The 17519-nt window shown below is 39.6% G+C and overlaps 3 protein-coding genes across 5 annotated transcripts; 1 reads left to right on the forward strand and 2 right to left on the reverse strand.

Annotated features, from left to right (window-relative positions):
• Nucleotides 1–700: 700 nt before the first annotated feature.
• Nucleotides 701–6318, reverse strand: LOC113008905 (uncharacterized). 2 transcript variants are annotated; one of them, XM_026146830.1, is made up of 7 exons: nt 5866–6318; nt 4765–4872; nt 4551–4607; nt 4304–4462; nt 3732–3891; nt 3283–3383; nt 701–3013 (listed from the first exon to the last, which is right to left on the reverse strand). In XM_026146830.1, exons 1-7 carry the CDS (start codon nt 5875–5877, stop codon nt 2849–2851), a joined length of 762 nt encoding a protein of 253 aa, XP_026002615.1. In that variant the 5' UTR covers nt 5878–6318; the 3' UTR covers nt 701–2848. The 2 variants fall into 2 exon arrangements, with proteins under 2 accessions (XP_026002615.1, XP_026002614.1); XM_026146829.1 differs by lacking the exon at nt 5866–6318 and having other exon boundaries at nt 4765–5171.
• A 633-nt stretch (nt 6319–6951) lies between these two features.
• Nucleotides 6952–10704, reverse strand: LOC113008906 (uncharacterized). 2 transcript variants are annotated; one of them, XM_026146832.1, is made up of 7 exons: nt 10638–10704; nt 9959–10051; nt 9663–9719; nt 9402–9560; nt 8954–9167; nt 8742–8830; nt 6952–7389 (listed from the first exon to the last, which is right to left on the reverse strand). In XM_026146832.1, the coding sequence occupies exons 1-7, from the start codon at nt 10647–10649 to the stop codon at nt 7357–7359; spliced, it is 657 nt and encodes a 218-aa protein (XP_026002617.1). In that variant the 5' UTR covers nt 10650–10704; the 3' UTR covers nt 6952–7356. The 2 variants fall into 2 exon arrangements, with proteins under 2 accessions (XP_026002617.1, XP_026002616.1); XM_026146831.1 differs by having other exon boundaries at nt 6952–7394.
• A 1026-nt stretch (nt 10705–11730) lies between these two features.
• Nucleotides 11731–17160, forward strand: asb15b (ankyrin repeat and SOCS box containing 15b). Its single transcript, XM_026148134.1, has 14 exons — nt 11731–11881; nt 12146–12254; nt 12902–12954; nt 13109–13240; nt 13370–13534; nt 13617–13723; nt 13842–13980; nt 14064–14235; nt 14582–14742; nt 15177–15321; nt 16148–16303; nt 16406–16508; nt 16593–16746; nt 16876–17160. Exons 2-14 carry the CDS (start codon nt 12148–12150, stop codon nt 17043–17045), a joined length of 1764 nt encoding a protein of 587 aa, XP_026003919.1. The 5' UTR covers nt 11731–11881; nt 12146–12147; the 3' UTR covers nt 17046–17160.
• Nucleotides 17161–17519: the final 359 nt, after the last annotated feature.

Genomic DNA, 17519 nt, shown 5'->3' on the forward strand with positions numbered 1-17519 from the left:
GGTGTGTCTTAAAGACATGTAAACGTCAAGTAATTCATCTTGTGTACACCAAATCTTACAAGATCTTAGGTGCTTTGTCGAAAAATGTAATCATTTATAGTCTAACAACATTTAGCCCAAATGCACTGTTTTGTTGAACATAACTTCATGAATTAGTTTTATTGCAACAGTCACAGAGACATTTTATGGGTGGTAGTGTTGTTTGTGAAGAAAAACAGGATGTGGAAAAATTCTCCAAATAAACCTCTGTCCCTTTGGAATAACACCATTCTCTCTGAATACAATACTTTGTTCAGAGGTCATGCATGTCGAAATATTCCCCGAAGAAGAAAAAAGAAAAGAAAAGAATGGAGGCCTTTTATCAAGCCCAGTGTTAAATAAACTTCACATGCCTGAACATGAAGTCTACCATTTCAATTACAAAGATTTCAGGAAGGCAACAAACTTGGTTCACTTTGATGACAAATCAGAATATATGCACAATACCGGCAGAACATCTGCTTAGTAGCCATTTATATGGATTAGCAAAAATAAAGTTCCTTAAAAAAAAAAAAAATTCTATTGCAATGAAAACTACAGTAAAAGGCGACAGTATCGTATACACTTTATGCTAATTACAGATGTTACATCCAGCTTTTCCCCACTTTTGCCTCCTCAAAAAAAAAAAAAAAAAAAAAAAAAAAAAAAAAAAAAAGGGGGGGTGAATGACACGAGGGAGATGAAACAACATTTTCTGATTATTTCACTGCGGTCACCCTATAGACAACAAACACAGCCACACCTTTACAGCAAGGTGCAGCATTGCCAGTTGGCCACTCTGCTTTAACTATGTGCCTCTGGAGGAACAGATGTACAGACATTCACAACACAGACAGAGAGCAGAGGAGTGAGACGGAGGCGTGTAATGTTGTCACCACGTTTCCCCACCCTCAAAGCCAGAAAACTTTTATTGGCTGGGAGTTAAACACCCACTGCTGGAGGGCTGAAGCCCAGAAACCTCCTGAGCACAGCAAAATGTGGAGAAAATAAGAAACTACAAGCAGAGGAGAGTGGAAAGGCTCTCTGCAAATAATTACACTGTAACAGATTTATAGTAGGTCCAATGTGGTGACTGACATCTTGTAAAATTTGCTTTCGTCTGGGTATAAAAGATACTGAACAATCAACAATGTTGCATGTGAATTATCAATATGAGGGAAAAAAAAAAACAGTTAAAATGCTCCTCCCAAACTGCAGCCATGTCAGTCAGATGAACTGTATAGGTGAAAAACCTCAGGAAAAACAGAGGAAATCCAAGACAAACAGTTTTCAAATATGGGGACAGTATCTAAATATAGTAATTTGTAAATGTGATCAGACCCCTGCAGTGCAAAATGATGGATTTCTGAATTTGGTGAGAGTTACAACGCGCTTTCCTTTCTGCGTTCACAGTATTTTGTCTAGCTCCTGTACATTCACGATATAATTGGGCGTGTTCATCATTTGCATCACTAAAACAGCTGGAAACATTTTTGTAAGTGAAACACGTAACCAAATAACTTAAATACTTACACACAAATAACATGTTTTCACAAAATACAAATATGAAACCTTTACAAACAGTTCACTATAAAGACAACACTGTTTACACAAAGTCTACGACAGAAAGACATTTTACCAAAGATATATCCATATTTCATGGGTGTGTTTTGGAAGTTAATCATTCAAATACAGTCAACTGTTATTGAATACTAACCGGGCTCTGTAGGGTGCTTAGCCTGCGGTCTAGAAGGATTCTTAGCCTGTTGATTCATAGGGATCTGTGCACATCAGTCGTGTTTGTAACTGGCATTTCCTCCAGCCTACGGCCAGTTCTTTTGTGACGAGAACAAGCCCTCCTTATGCTTCTCACTGAGCTCATCCGTCCATCCATCTATCAGTCCCTATCTCCCTCACTTTCCCTCGTCCTGTCTGCACTGTCTCTCGCTCCGTCTGTGACACATGCACTACAAGAGTGCTCACACTCGGGGAGTCATGTTCTCATGACTGAACATGATTGACCCAGTGAATAAGGCATTAAAACCTCTAACACACTCACTGCGGCTGAGCAGCAGCTATAGATCACTGGGCAACGGCTTTGAAAATACAATGACTGGATTCAAAGTGCCTCTGGCGATGGCTATCTGCCATCTGGTCAGATCTTTGATACACAAAGTGGGACACTTGTTGAACTGCTCAGTGTGTTGTTTGTGAGTAGCAGGTTTGCAATTTGCGACAGATCGCAGATCATAATAATGTCAACAACAAGTACAGGACAGGCTGCGTGAGATAAAACGCAGCAACAGCATTTTAGTTGTTTCCTTTCAAGATAGCATTAATGTGACTGTACGTCTTTTTCTGCTTGTAGAAATCAGGTTGTTGCGAAGCAGTGAAAGGGCGGTCTTGGCAACCGCCCAGACAGAGTCATCAAGTGGATGACATGTGATGATTACATGATTTTAAGCTCCAGCGATACTTTTTTTTTTGATTGCAGCTTCAAAGTGAAGCACAAACCCCTTAAAGATATTAGTCCAGAGTGTGAGGAAAAACAAACTGAATCTGGTTGTCACAAAATAGGCCAGCGGAACCCAAGGCAGGAAAATCTGTGCTTTGCCAGCCATTTTGAAAGATAATCAGCTACCAAAGAAGTGCCGATGGGGAATTTTGTAGTACACCTGCCTCCACAACAGCTTGGGTTTGCTCTTGCAGAGTAGCTGTGGACCCTGCGCTCAGATGAGTGAAAGCAGAGGAGACCACTCATTTATCCAGCTGACTGGAGAGTGAGTTGGTATGCTGCTGTCCAAGTTTTTCCTTCTTTATTAAACGTCCTTCATCCACTTTCATGTTCAGCAATCGCTTCCCGCTCTGGCTGAGCGTCAGCAGCGTGGGTGAGTGTTTGAAGTGGGATGGAGATAGACACAGTTGGGATCGTGTCAGAAGGTTCCATTTGGCTATTTTCAGTGTTGCATACTGGTAAACGCTTTCCAGACTTGACCTAAAAAAAAAACAAAAAATCAAGGAAAACAAGAAAAGCACCAAGCCTGTGTTGATCATACAGTTTCATATGACAGAAAGTAAATCTGAAAAGTGGGTTTTATTACGTTAACAGAGTCTCAGATTACTAATGAATTTTTGATGAGCTGTTAACCTTACAACTTCCTTCCTGGAAGTGCTCAATATAATGAGGGCACATTAACAGTCAGGCTTTTTTAGCCTAACCCACAAAGACCAGCAGACGGAAGCCTCAAGTCTAAATTCACTTACCAACCACACTATGAGAGCAACACAAGTGATGAAGGGGATGAGAACCAAAAGCAGGGGAGATCTTCTCGACCAAGCATCCCCACGATTCCCTTCATGAACCCCTGCAAGGAGGACGTTATTGACAATGTAACCAATCACACTTACACCTTAGAAATATGATAGAGGGCAGACCAATCCCCTTATTGAATGTGTGACAGAATACTCTGATGGAAATCAATCTTAGTTACAGCTAGGGACTGGTCATTTCAATACCTTTTGTTTTTGAGAGGTCATCAAATTACTTTTCTTTTTTTTTGTAAAGAAACGCTTCTGCCTTAAGGCTGCATATCTGATTACTGTACACAGCTGGATTCCTAATCCTAAACGAATGCCTCCCCCTCCAATAATCTACTTTATTTTGGAAGCTTTCACAAAAAAATCTGAACTTTAAATGCAAGTGAGGACTGTACCTGGTGTTTGTTCAGTACTAAGGCATGGTGGTGGCTCACAGGAGAAGTCAGTTGGTCCTTGAGCAGCAGTGTGTAAAAAGTCTCTGATGTAGTCAAAGTAAGGACCAGTCAGTAAGCCATGTTCCTGATAGTGACACTGGAAGCTCTGCATCGCCATTTCCTGTGGGAAATCAGACAACAAGCCAACCTTAAATACCTCAGTTATTCAATTAAATGTTCCTTAAAACAAGTCCCTCACTGTCTAGGTTATTACATTAATTTGGCATAAAATTAAGCTGCAGGGCTTATTTGCAAAACTAGCATAGTGTTAGTGTGTTTCCACATGCCCTGTAGGCCTGAACATTTCTAAGCGTTACCTGATGGAGATATACATACGAGTGCAGGCACCCAACGGTCTGCACAATATCACAGGTAACTTTGATTTTACAACATGTCGTGCTACACGCACACCAACACACTGCCAAAAGGGCTTTCTACCTGATCACTGATACTTTAAATTTTACAAAGGCACAAATTCAAGTACTGTTTGCAGAGAAGATGAGCAGCATAGACCACAATGTCTCATTACCCACCAGCCTCTCGTGGTCTAAGGTGAAGCGTAAACTCTTGAGCATTGCAATGAAGAGGAGTACGTTGTCTTTGTTGGTGGAGATGGTGCCAAACGTGCTGGCCAGCTTCCGAAGACTTTGCTCCAGTGGATAGATATTTAACACCACCCAGCAGGTGCCAGCCTGAAGACGGAGAAACAGAACTATGAGCAGCTTTGATTCAATTCAAACCAATTTTATATTTGATTCTCTCACGTTGCATTATACATACCACTTCTTTGGGAATGTAACTAACAGGAATCTCATAATCATAGGGGATATTCTGCTTCTACAGAGGAATTAATGACAGGGAAGGATTTTTGTTTTTACTACAAATGATCAGGAATGGAAGCTCTTACAGAGATAATTTAACATGAAGCACAAAACAGAAGTTCATGTGTCAACGCATTATAAATATGATATGTATCAGTCTTGTAGTAACTCACCAATACTGGCAGCTTGTTCACATCATCAGTTATTGGTGACCCAAATTTTCCAGAGCAAAGATTCAAACTTGTTACCAGACTCAGGAGGAGACAAGGTGCTTTCAAGATCTGAGGGGGAAATGTATACCTTACATTACATAAGGTACAGCAATCGACATCTGCTGCGGTGTTGTTACTGAGCATTGATTTACCACATCCCTGAAATGAAAGTTGACCAGTTCAACCTCAGTGTTTTGTTTGAGGGTAGTGTGGTTGTATTACAGGATAATCAATTTCCCCCCCCTTACTTAAAGGTGAGGATTCCAATGTCTTTGCCAGGCATAAAAGCCAATAAATAAAAGGCTGGGCAACATTTTAAGACTAGAAATGGAGCTAAATCTGTGGATCCAATTATTTTTAAATTTGATCTATAAACTATTTTAATGATCTGCTTTACCTAGTATAACCTTTTTCTCATTTTTGTCAATATTACAGTAAATTTACGATACATATATTTTAGACTGTCAGTGAAGTAAAGTGACACTCCCAGTTTAAAACTCACTGCTTCAAACGATAAACAATGAATTAATAAATGAATGTGCAAACTCGTTAGTGTCACATTTAATGCAAAATGCATTTTATCCTTTTATTAAAAAAAAAAAAAATCAATTTTTTTTACTCCTCTTAGCGTGTCACGTTACTGCCTCTTGAAGAGTGCTGCAGCAGCAGTACGTGCAGCATTTACTGTAGATCTCTTAATAACATTCAACTGCTTTTAAATGCAGCTCAAAAAGGAAGCATGCTTCATAACATGAACTTTTTGATGTAGTCCTGTAATGTTATATGATTGTAATATTCCCTTTATCAGTTTAGCACTTATCTAATAAAACAGTCAGCTTGAAGAAAACCACAAGGCTACATTTCTTTATAAAAAGCACAGTGGCATTTCATAACAAGTAAGCAGCTGACAAAAAAACAAAGAATGCAGGAAATGTTAATATAAAATAATATTCCTGTTATTTAATGAGCAAAGTTAAGAAAAATCAATGCCAGTATGGAAGCGTATACAGTTACACATATTACATATGTTAAAAACATTAAAAAATTAAAGGACATACTTACTTTCTTCCTCATATGGAGAAAGAATCCCAAGTTTCTCAAATGCAGTGCATGAAATTCAGTTTTTTCAGTCCAAAGACAGAGCTCATCTCTGTGTGTCTGTGGGTGTAATGTCCAAGCGTGTAGTGAAACTTGAGGATGGGCCGGCAGTCTGCTTTCACTTCAGACAAACTGGCGGACTTCTGACGTGTTGGAGTGGCCGCCTACAGGCTGAGTCATTATGTCGCACACTGACGCTGTCTGAGACTTTTCCATAAACTCCCACATATCAATTTGTTCGTCAGGATAAAGTGGGTGCTTGTTCTCGAGAGAATATTTCGCTTAGAATATGTCAAGGTTATTCCTCAAGCTGTTGTTTGGAAAGTGAAAATCAGATGAGGTAGTTCAGACGTTCAGCCGTGCTCTTTGATGCAGTACTTTTTGCTGTAACCTATTACTGTTTACATATTTTTTGATTATTTTGGACATACTTGGGCTCAAAAATACACATTATTGCACGTATAGGTGTTGCATAACCCACTTGTGAAGTGCATTTTTATACATTACATTATAGAAAGCAAGAATTCCATGTGTGGACTTGCGTAAATATACTCCAGTTAAAGGCCGATCTCTAACCACAGGGAAACGGCCAGTTGATGACAGTGTAATGATATTTTGATTTGAGGTTTCAATGATATTTTTAACTGCGACTCCCAAACTGAATCACCACCTGAATGGCTCCAGTTCAGAATAGCAGATAAAGAACCTGGTCTTTTCAGAAGCGTCAGACAAACTGATTTAAACAGCAGCCAGGATGAGAAGCAATTTTTGACAGCTATCCAGCCACTAATTTCTCCATTTGTGCCTTGTCCTGCCTCTGACCCGGAAATCATCTCAGCGCACAATCATGACGAACAACGCTATGACTATACGAATAAGTTAATTTGTATTTAAAAATATTTGTCATTCAAAGAGATCTATTCTCAGTTTGTTCATGACAAATAAATATGACATCCATATTCTGTTTTCTTGTGCCATACAAAATGCAAGAACTTTCATCAACTCCATTAAGTGGCAGCAGTAAGCTAGTGGAGAGAAAGAGACACATTATGCAGCTTTGCATCATCTCATTTAATTCACATTGGTTCAAACACATAACTAAAGATGTCCCGTTTTGTTGCCACGGTTCCCCTCTTCTTGCTTCACTTGCTCAGATATCAGGTTGGAGGAAAAGAATTGAGAGATAAAAAAAACAAAACATAAGACCGGATTCTTGTGGCGTTGTTTGCGAGATAGCACCAGTTGAATTCCGCAGTCTCTCATACAGCAGCTTTAGTCTGTGCCTTGAAGCCATCAGATCACTCATTTATCCAGCAGACTCGTGCCAACAACAGAACAACCTGGAGAGCGAGTCGTTCTATTGCCGTCCAGTTTTTTTCCCTTCCTTCTTATTAATCATGCTTCAGAGAGGCAGTCGGAGTTTGGGTCATTTTAGTAGGTTGCATTTGAATATTTTCAGTGCTGCAAACATGTAAACGCCTTCGGGACCTGGACTGGAGAAACAAACAAAAAAAAAAAAAAAAAAAGAGCACCCAAATAATGTTTATCATACAAAAACAGCCTCAAAGTACTGCTGAATTTTTGATGAGCTGTTGAACTTTAGAAGAATTGCCTTCCTGGAAGTGCCAACTAAAATGAAGACTCATTAGGAAAAGGGCTTTATTAGACCACACAGGCCAAGAGTCTGTACAGCTGAGTTGAAGTTTTAACACTAAGGGCGATTCTCTTTAGAAGAGGTTCAAAATAGATACCCCAAATTAGGGTTTCTTTATTCGGAGAGGACCGTGCAGTCCTCTTTGAACTGTTAAAAAGCAGCAGCACAGCTGTGGTCCCGTGCTTTCTCAGCTTGCATTACGGACCATTTCTGCACTAATTCAGTTATCTGCCTGAATAACCGAAAGCCAAGAGTGCACTTCTGGAGAGGTTGTACACAGGAAAAAGAGTTTTGAGCTTAATGCTTATGCCATTGTGCAACAAGCCATCCATCTTTCACTGCTTATCTGGGTTTGGGTTGCAAGGGCAGCAGTCTGAGCAGAGAAGACCAGACTCCCCACACCAGCTCGTCCATCCGGGGGTGACACCAAGAGATTCCCAAGCTAGCCGAGAGATGTAGTCTCTCCAGCGAGTGTTTGGTCTGTCCATCGGCCTCTTCCCGGTGGGACATGACCACAACAACATACCTAGGAGGCCTAGTCAGTAGCTTGAACAATCTCAACTGACCCCTTTCAATGTGTAGCAGCTCTACTCAGAGTTCCTCAAATGACTGAGAGCCCATTCTTAGAAGGAAACTCCTTTCTGCTGCTTGTATCCACGAACTCAAACTTGTGGTCACTACCAAAAGCTCATGACAATAGATGAGAATAAAAGTGCAGATTGATCAGTAAATTTAGACCGCTTTGCTTTTATGCTTAGCCCTCTTATTACTGCAAACGCTACTCCCAACCAACCAGACTCATGGAAGTAATGCTTCCTGTGAAGCTACATAGCATGTCTTAAAGGAGGTGTTACACCAACATGCACACAATTTTAATACCAAATAGGAATGTCTGGCAGGTTTGTTTAACATATTGATCATATTTTACTGATAAAAGTACACCACTATAAAGTGTTTTCTATCGGTATTAAACTCAAACGTTTTGTTGGCATTTATCCATAAGCCAGCATGGATGAATGAAATTGTTGACTCAACAGTACTTGCTGGGGAAAAAAAACAAAAAACAAAAAAACGATTTGATGAACTGTTGCATTCTGTTAGAGATTTTACTCACTAATTTGTTGGGAATTTCAGGGCAAGGAAAGTTGATAAACTTACTGGGTTAGGGGTTTGATGGTTTACTCACCAGCGACAAAAACACACAAACAATGACACAAACTGCAATGGAGATGGTGACAAAAATCAAAAGCGTCAAGTTGTCGTCCTCCAGAAACTCTGCAAATGACAAAAAACAAAAAAACAAAACAAAAAAATACACTGAGTACACTTTCCCCCCCATTATTTTCTAAGTTACATAAAGCACCCAAGTCCGGTGCATTAACTGCATTAACATTGTACCTGGTGTTTGTTGAGTTCTAAGGTTAGGTGGTGACTGGGATGTTTCTTGAGTCGTAAATGTTTGTCGAGTACTTGGGCACGGTGGTGGTTCACATGAGAAATCAAATAGTCCTCGATCAGCTCCACGTAAGAGGTTTTCCATGTAGTCAAAGTAAGGGCCAGATGGTATGTGCTGTTCCTGATAGTGGCAATCAAAGTACTGCATCAATATTTCCTGTGGGAATCAGATAACATGCTCATTTGAAATAACTAAATTACACAATTAAGTGTACAAAAACAAATTCTGCCTAAAACTGAGTTTCAGTGTTCTCTTGCACAGTGAACCAGTGTGCTTCTACAAATTAAACTACATCTCATTTTAAAACTATGCATGTCACAGTCCAAACGCTATTTAAAATAAATATGCTGTCAGAAATGCATATAATGAATGAGGTCGATGATTACCCACCACTTTCACATGGTCAAACTTCAGCCACACAGTTTGGAGAATTTCAATAAAAATAAGCAGGCTTTCTCTGTTGGTGGATTTGTCACCAAAATTGTTGGTCAATCTCTCAAGACTTTGCTCCAATGGATAGATATTTAGCACCACCCAACAAGTGCCAGCCTGGAGAGGCATGTACAAAAACCATGAACAACCTTTGTCAAACAAAAATAAAATTAAAAATAGTAAAAGAAATTTGCTCATATTTCTTCATTTCATACATACCACCTCGTTGGGAACATAACTAATGGGAACCAAATAGTCACTGGGAAGATCCTGCTTCTATAGGGGAAATAGGGACCATCAGAGAGGTTTTTGTTAAAAAAAAAAAAAAATCCAACAGAATTGTGATTAAAAATTAAAAATTTCTTTTATCCAAGCATAGCAGACCTCTTTGGTTATCATATTGTCAGAAATAAGAAAAAAAGATTTCTGTAAGTTCTCCAGAGGTTAACTCTGGGCCAAGAAAAGCCCCGCAACATAGAACAAATGTGACATACATCAAGCCTGTAGCAACTCACCAACAGTGCCACTCTATGGAGATCGGTTACTGGTGACCCATATTCAAAGCAGAGAGTCAAATTTGTCAAGAGACTCAGGAGGAGAAAAGGCACCTTTGGGATGAATATGAAAGTATTGCTACATCATACAGTGTATATGCTTTACATTATGTATAGTCATTTAGAGTTATAAAAATAAATTTGGGATTGGTGACGTTTGTGTGCAGCAGCAGAAATTAGATTTCACCATAGTCTCACATTTAAGTCTAACAGTCCCAGTATTGTTTAAGCTATATAAATGTAGCTATATATAATTTTTTAGGGTTTAAAACAGTATAAAACTAGCTGATGACAATAAAATCTTGCTCTAAGTGCCACCTTAAATTTACTGTCAAATATAGCATAAATAGTACAGTTTGACATAAGCATGGGCCACTGTTTAAAAAAATTAAATTATAAGGGAATTCAATTAGTCACACTGTAAAAATTTACACAAGTTTTTATGTTTACTGCCAAGTTAGCTGGGATTACTTGTAAGAGTTGCTCTGATATTTTGTTAAAACCAAGATAGCTAGCTCTAGTTTACGTTGAACTTGCCAGCGGGCAAGCTAGCAGCCCATCCCAATTACAGTAGCATCGTTTTAAGTAAGATATGAGATCAAATCCCATCAAACAAGGTCTCACTGCCCGTTTGGCCTACCTTGACATCCATTACCAACACCTGCACCCTCTGACTGACAAAAGTGAGGGGGAGGAGCTGCAAACGGCCTTTTATGGAAACCCTTGGATGCAGGGAGGGAAACCCCATGAAATATACATTACTCTAGTTGCAAGATCTATGCATCAAAAAATAAAAAAATAAATATTATTTAATGACAATACTGTTTATAGCCACTTTATATTAAATGATTAACCATGTTTTTGTTTTGTTTTTTTGCTTTGTTAAAGCTCTCGTTAAAGTCATTAAAAGAATTTCATTGAATAAAAAAATATTGAAATGATTTAATTTCAATATGCCGTTAACATAATTTGATATTTAATTACATTTTTGGTTATTTTGGATTTGATTAAAGCTATCTTAAATTGTTTGTTTCTTTGTAGTTAGTTAATTTGCTAATATCCATTTCCCTTTTGTATCTATTTTTCCAAAAATTCTCCTATGTCAGTTCCCCAGACTTTGGCAGCTTATGGTTTTTAAACATTTTGCTGTAACTGCTTTCCCTTTTATTACTTTATGATCAAATTTTACTATGAATCATGATCATCAAATAATTAGGGGGCAAAATACCCCCCACTTTTTCAAAACTTCAAACAGGCCAAATCAGCTCAGTCCCTTTCTGCTAGATATGGGCATAAGTGTAATATACTTAAGGTTGAGAGACTGTTAATGTGGAGATCATTCTGGGCTTTGAGAAATTACCACTGACATTTTCCACTATTTTTTCCAACATTATACAGGAATGAATTATGCAAATCAATCAGAAATCAGCTGCAGCCATGTGTCCTTTCACTGTCTTTCCATGTAAGCAGCTTTGGAAGGGAAGTATCCCTTCTTTTGCATACATCTGATTCAACTTCTTCATTCACATTACTGGGATGTATATTGTTAAGATTATTAATTATATGTAGAACTTCTTCATCATTTTATTATTTTGAGCTAATGCAATGAATGCAGGTTTCCAAAAGTCAGGTCTCAACTTCTCACAAGCTTGCGTGTTTCAATTACATGGGAACAAATAACTTCATTCGACTGAACACACAGTGCAGAAGTACTTTGTCTGCTGCAGTTGTAAGAGAAGACGTGGAAGGCATAGTCTGAGCTGAGGCAGGTCATCTAAAGCAGGCCACATCTAAATATAACCCAAACAGCTTAACACACTGCAAAACAAAAACACAACCAGGCTGTGAGCTGGAGACCTCAAGGGGACTTATTCAGATCAACCGGTGAGACCGACTAATATGACTAACATGAAATGCAAGTTAAGGTTGTTGTGTAATTTCCAATAGGACTGCTTTACATTAGCATGCTTATGTCCTGCATGAATAGTGGTGATACCGTGCCAGAAAGTTGCATGCTGTGCAGAAAGCACGATCTACAGACTGATAAGGTTTCTACATTGTATAATTCACCTTCATACTGTACGCGAAACTCCTATTTATGAAAAGAATTCAAGTGCCCCTTTCTCTTGCTTTTGTCTCTACATATAGAAATGGAGGACTTTGAACAGGAGGCCATAAATGAAGACTTGATTGAGTTTGCTATTCGAGAGAGCATTCAAGATGCCTACAAGCTGCCATGCTCAGTGCAAACAGATAGGTATGGAAAACCAAGAAGGGTCTTTAATGTTTATTATTAATGAAAATTGACAGTTAGGTCAATAAGTATTTGGACAATCATATAGATTTTGTAATTTTGCCCGCATACAATGTCACAGTGGTTTTAAATGAAACAATCCAGATGTGATTGAAATGCAGACTTTCAGCTTGAGTAGCATTCCCAGTATGCTTCAGATCACGATCTGTTCTCATTCTGAAGCATCATCCAGTCACTTTTGCAGCATTTGGCTGAATCCGAGCAGAGAATACAGCCCTATGCACATAATTCATCCTGCATCTAACCAAGTCAGAACACTGTTGAGGAGGTAGGCGTACCATTGTCAAAGTCTACAATCAGCAGAATGTAAATACAGAAGGTTTACAACAAGGTGCAAACCACTGGTTATGCTCAAGAACAGGAAGGCCAGATTAAAGTTTGCCAGAAAACATTGAAAAGAGCCTGCACAATTGTGGAAAAAACCAAGATTATATGAACTTTTACTATACTTAACCTGTACTTATGGACCTAACTGTATTGTTAGGAGTTGTTTATGTTCCAAATTAACAAAATTTTAAGGCAATCAGCAATCAAAAGTATAATGAAGCTCTATCATAGTGTTTCCAGAGTAAATGCTTTCATTTTCATAGGAAAAACACAAATAGTGTGGAGTTTATGAAGATTATGGCAGCCATTCAAAAAGGTAATGTTCCCTTTAATCATGTTTGCCTTTTGCATGCGGCATTAAGCAAAGACGTACAAGGCGGGCGCGCCTACATTTAAACTCACTGTTGGTCATAAATATTAAAAATGTTTCCCTGTGAGTCTCCTTGTGGCTCTTGTTTGTATCTTGGCAGGTGATGTGGATGCGCTGCAGGAGCTGTCAGGTTGCGCGTCTGCCTTCAGAGAGAGTGACAGCAGGGGCTGGCTGCCTCTGCACGCAGCAGCTGTGCAGCTGCAGCCAGATGTCCTCCACACAGTGCTGCAGGGTGAGAGTGAAAACCAGTGTGATGTCAGCTTGATCAAACTATTTAGTGGAATGTAAGCTACAATTACTGGAGCAGTGGGCTGAGTAGATTTCCACCTTTAACGCAGTCTTAATGGTGTTCTTGTTGCAGTGTTGGAATCCACCGACCTGACCCTGGAGGAGCAGACGGAGGACGGTGATACGGCTCTGACTCTGGCAGCTGAGGCCGGCCAGGTGGAAAACATCAAGCTACTTCTGAAGCACGGAGCTTCACCGCACAACAACAACAGCAGGAATGAATCACCTCTGCTAATCGGTAGCACAACACACTCAGACACAACACCTTCATTATTATGCTTTTTTTTTATGGAATCATTTTTTGTTTTCCATTTTTGCAGCAGTGAGACAACGCTCATACGACATGGTTCTTTCCCTCATCATGGGCGGGGCCTTCGTAGAGCAGGTGTGTCTCACCAAGTGGAGGGCCATTCACGAGGCAGCAAAGGTGAATGGAGCTGAATCTAAACTCAAAGTTCAGGTTTAAGCACAAAATTTTATTTTTCTCTAGTTTTTATTACCTTTCTTTCCTTCTGTGTTCATGTGTGTCCTATCCCTCACCCCAGGAGGGTTGTGCAGCTATTATGATGCTGTTACTCCGACATGGAGCCAAAATAACAAGCAGAGACGGTCATGGCGTGACACCGCTGGGGATCGCAGCTGAACATGGCAACTCTGAAGTTTTAGACATACTTATACACCACGGTAAAACAGTATATGTTGTATCATGCCTCATAAAAACCTCCTGACGGGTCAGACATTGCTGTATTTTCTCTGAACTCCACTAGGTGGTGATGTGAATGCCCAGGCAAGCAATGGAGACACAGTCCTGTATGATGCAACCGGATCTGGAAACCTGGACTGTGTCAAGCTGCTTTTGGAGCACGGAGCCAACCCAAATGTTGCCAGCTACGCCTGCCAGCTGCCCATCCATAGAGCTGCGTATGAAGGATACATACTGTGAGTTCATGCAACTTTAAGCTCACTCTCAAACCCAATAACATCTGACTACATTCAACAACATTCTAACTAATAATCCCCAAAATAAATAACTTGACCAAAAACACTTTCCTCTAATTTTGCAGCCAATTTGAATGTAAAGCATCTGTCTCCGCAGCTGCAGTGCTTTCTCTGTACTCATCGCCACAAAGAGCCCTCTGTTTATCACTGTTTTTCACTTTTGTCACTGAATAACAGTAGAGCTCACACCACGATCTAATGAACATTTTTGTCTCTGTTCTGTTTTGTGTTTTGCCCCGCTCTCTTCCTGTTTATCTCCCACCCACCCGATCTTCTTTCTCTTCAGAATCCTGAGGACTCTCATCCCTATCACCACAAAGAGAGCTATTCGCCTCTCAGGCCAGAGCCCTGTCCACTCTGCTGCAGACGGGGGGCAGGTTCAGTGTCTAGAGCTGCTTATCCAGAAGGGTTATGATGTCAACGCCCTGCTACATGCACACATCTCTGGTACGAATCAGCTGGATGCGCACGTGCACACAACATCAACTCAGGCCATTTAGTTATCATAGTGAGTTTCTAAATTATGCAGGACTAAAGCGGTACACGCAAATACACACATTCGGTAAATGCAAAGATGCACGCACATGCAAAAAACAAGTGCAGATGAAAACATCTCTTCAGTGACTGTGAAGGGTGCTTCAGCCCCCATCACTGATAAAGTTGTGTTTCATATTTGCGACATTGCACTGCAAAAAATGCAAATCAGTGTGAAGTTTATCCATCTGAACACAGGACTAAACATCTATACACTGGACTATATATGTAGAGCAATATGCAAAGTCAATGCTTGGTGATGTTGGGATTTTCTAAAGTGATGAAGTTTCCAGCCCTCTTAAAAAAGTCGTTTATATTTGTAAGCACAAGTACTGTAAATGCTGCAGAGAACTACGGGGACCTCAGGAAAACTCCTCTCTACTTCGCTGTATCCAACGGTGATGTAACCTGTTCGGAGAGGTTGCTGGCGGCTGGCGCGAGAACTGACCTGGATCCACTGCGATGCATACTGGTTGCTATACGTGCTGAGAGGTAAATAGCGTATGTACATACAGTGCTGTAAAAAAGTATTTGCCCCCTCCTGATTTCTTTGTCACATTTGCATGTTTCCTATCGTCACACATTTTAAAATTAGACAAAGCTAACCCGAGTAAATACAAAGTACAGTTATTTAACAATGATTTAATTTATTAAGGGAAAAAGCTGGTCCAACCAATCTGGCCCAGTGTGAAAAAGTAATTGCACCTGCTTGGTGCAATTCAACTGTAATTAACTATATTTTTTATAGAAAGCTGAATTTAGTCACTATTCACTATTCAAACCCAGGCCCGATTATTACCTACTGAATGAGGAATTTGTGTGAAAAAGTAAAGGAGGCTAAAAGATCTCAAAAATCAGCTCATTGTTTTAAAATTTAAAGAAACTTAAGAACAGATGAGAAACGAAATCATTGCTATATATCAGTCTGAAAAGGCTTACAAAGCCTTTGTAAAGCCAACATTTCCTGGAGTGCTTGGCCTACCAATATTACTCCAATAATTATGTCATGTTTACCAAAATGTGGCCTAGTCAAAGCCAACCACTTATTAGATTTAGAGGACAATTACTGTGTAAAATATTTAGTGTTTACACAGGTTACCTCTGTCTATTATCTGAAACATGCTCACAGGCAGTGTGACAAATATGCAAAACAGTAAGAAATCAGGAAGTACGATTAGGCAAATATTTTTTTAACATCACTATAAATGTAATTTGACTATACAGTACATGTAATTTCTGACTATTATCATTTCTGGTATTGGCAGCGCTGTGTTACAGCAGAGGCATTAAAATCTTCTTTTTTTATTTCTGTAACCAGGTTCGACTTGGTGGAGCTGTTGCTGTCCCATGGAGCAGAGGTTAACTGTTATTTCAGAGTGATCAGCAACACGGTGTTCCCCACAGCACTGCAGTACTGCTTCAGAGACCACGTCATGCTGCGATTGCTGCTCAACAGTGGATATCACGCTTACAAGCACGTATACCTGCTGTGAAATTAGTCGATATTCGATTTATTTACAGAGGATATGTAGTTCAGATTCATCAATTTCATTATCGGATTTTTGCAACCGTACAGGTGTTTCCAGTGCGGTCATGGTGACAGTGAAGAATTGGATAGTACCTGGACTGAGCTGCATAACCAAGCCTATCAGATTTACAGTCAACCGAAAGTCATCTCAGTAAGAGACACTACAGGCAGACACACAGACCATCTGTTAGCTAACCTCTACAATATGTCACTTCCCTTTTCTTTTCTTTTTCAGTTCTGTGAGTTTGTGTCAGTATCATGCCTTGCTCACGTTGTAGGCAAAGTGGTAAGGATGCTACTGGACTACGTCAGCCATGTCAGCATTTGTTTTAAGCTCAGACAAATCCTGCAGAGGAGGCCGGAGTGGGATGAGATTTCTGACATACTGGGTAAAACTGCAGAGACAAGTCTGTAGATAAGAAAAACGTGCAAAACATGCACTCTAAAGCAGAGAAAAACATGACATTTTGAAAAGTGATTTAAAAAGCTGGAGGTTATGTGTGTTTCTGTGTCCAAAGGGAAGCCACGGTCTCTGCAGCACTTGTGTCGACTGGTAATCAGAAGTCACATGAGCCTCAGGACCTTGAATGACCCTGAAACTATGGCTGCTGGTCCCTTCCCCCCAAGGCTGATGAACTACCTGAACTACAGAGAGCGTGACCTGTACGGTGACCTGTTATCTGTGTGAAACACGTTTTATTTATACATGTGACTAAAGTGTGAAAACAGCCAAAGTGCTCATTTAATGCAATACCTTATTTCAGTTGTTTTTTTACAGACTGAATTAAAAACCAAAAAATGAATGTCTAGTATATGAAATAGATGTCCCTCACACAAGTGTTTCAGTTCATGCATGAGGAGAGCTGAGCAAGTGTGACCTGGTCCTGGACCTTTGCAGGGTGACGTGTGTTAAACCTTGGATGCACGAGTGACTGGACCCAACATTCTTCCATAAGTGGGTCAAAAATGGCCTGTGTTAATTATGCCGCTTTTGTTATTGTGATTAAAAATAATCATTTGTGTTATATTTTATACTATATTTTGGTTCAGACAAGAATGATTTGATGTTTGAAATATTTTTTTCACATTTTGAAAATCGGAAATGAAAAAAAACAAAACAAACCAGCAACAGAACAATGTCAACATCCATTTTGTTTGTGTG

The sequence above is a fragment of the Astatotilapia calliptera genome, chromosome 17 (assembly GCF_900246225.1).
Source record: "Astatotilapia calliptera chromosome 17, fAstCal1.2, whole genome shotgun sequence".
NCBI lineage: Eukaryota > Metazoa > Chordata > Actinopteri > Cichliformes > Cichlidae > Astatotilapia > Astatotilapia calliptera.

Bases quoted from the DNA above. Each gene is read 5' to 3' on its own strand.
- asb15b (XM_026148134.1), top strand. From the start codon at position 12,148: ATGGAGGACTTTGAACAGGAGGCCATAAATGAAGACTTGATTGAGTTT. The intron at 13,981-14,063 runs GTAAAACAGTAT...GAACTCCACTAG, and splicing joins AGACATACTTATACACCACG to GTGGTGATGTGAATGCCCAG. The intron at 14,236-14,581 runs GTGAGTTCATGC...CTTTCTCTTCAG, and splicing joins GCGTATGAAGGATACATACT to AATCCTGAGGACTCTCATCC.
- LOC113008905 (XM_026146829.1), bottom strand. From the start codon at position 4,947: ATGCTCAGTAACAACACCGCAGCAGATGTCGATTGCTGTACCTTATGT. The intron at 4,463-4,550 runs GTATGTATAATG...CTCCGTCTTCAG, and splicing joins GTTACATTCCCAAAGAAGTG to GCTGGCACCTGCTGGGTGGT. The intron at 3,892-4,303 runs GTGGGTAATGAG...GATTTCCCACAG, and splicing joins CCTTAGACCACGAGAGGCTG to GAAATGGCGATGCAGAGCTT.
- LOC113008906 (XM_026146831.1), bottom strand. The intron at 9,720-9,958 runs GTGAGTTGCTAC...TTTCCCCTATAG, and splicing joins TCCATAGAGTGGCACTGTTG to AAGCAGGATCTTCCCAGTGA. The intron at 8,831-8,953 runs GTACAATGTTAA...TGTCATTTGCAG, and splicing joins TAGAACTCAACAAACACCAG to AGTTTCTGGAGGACGACAAC.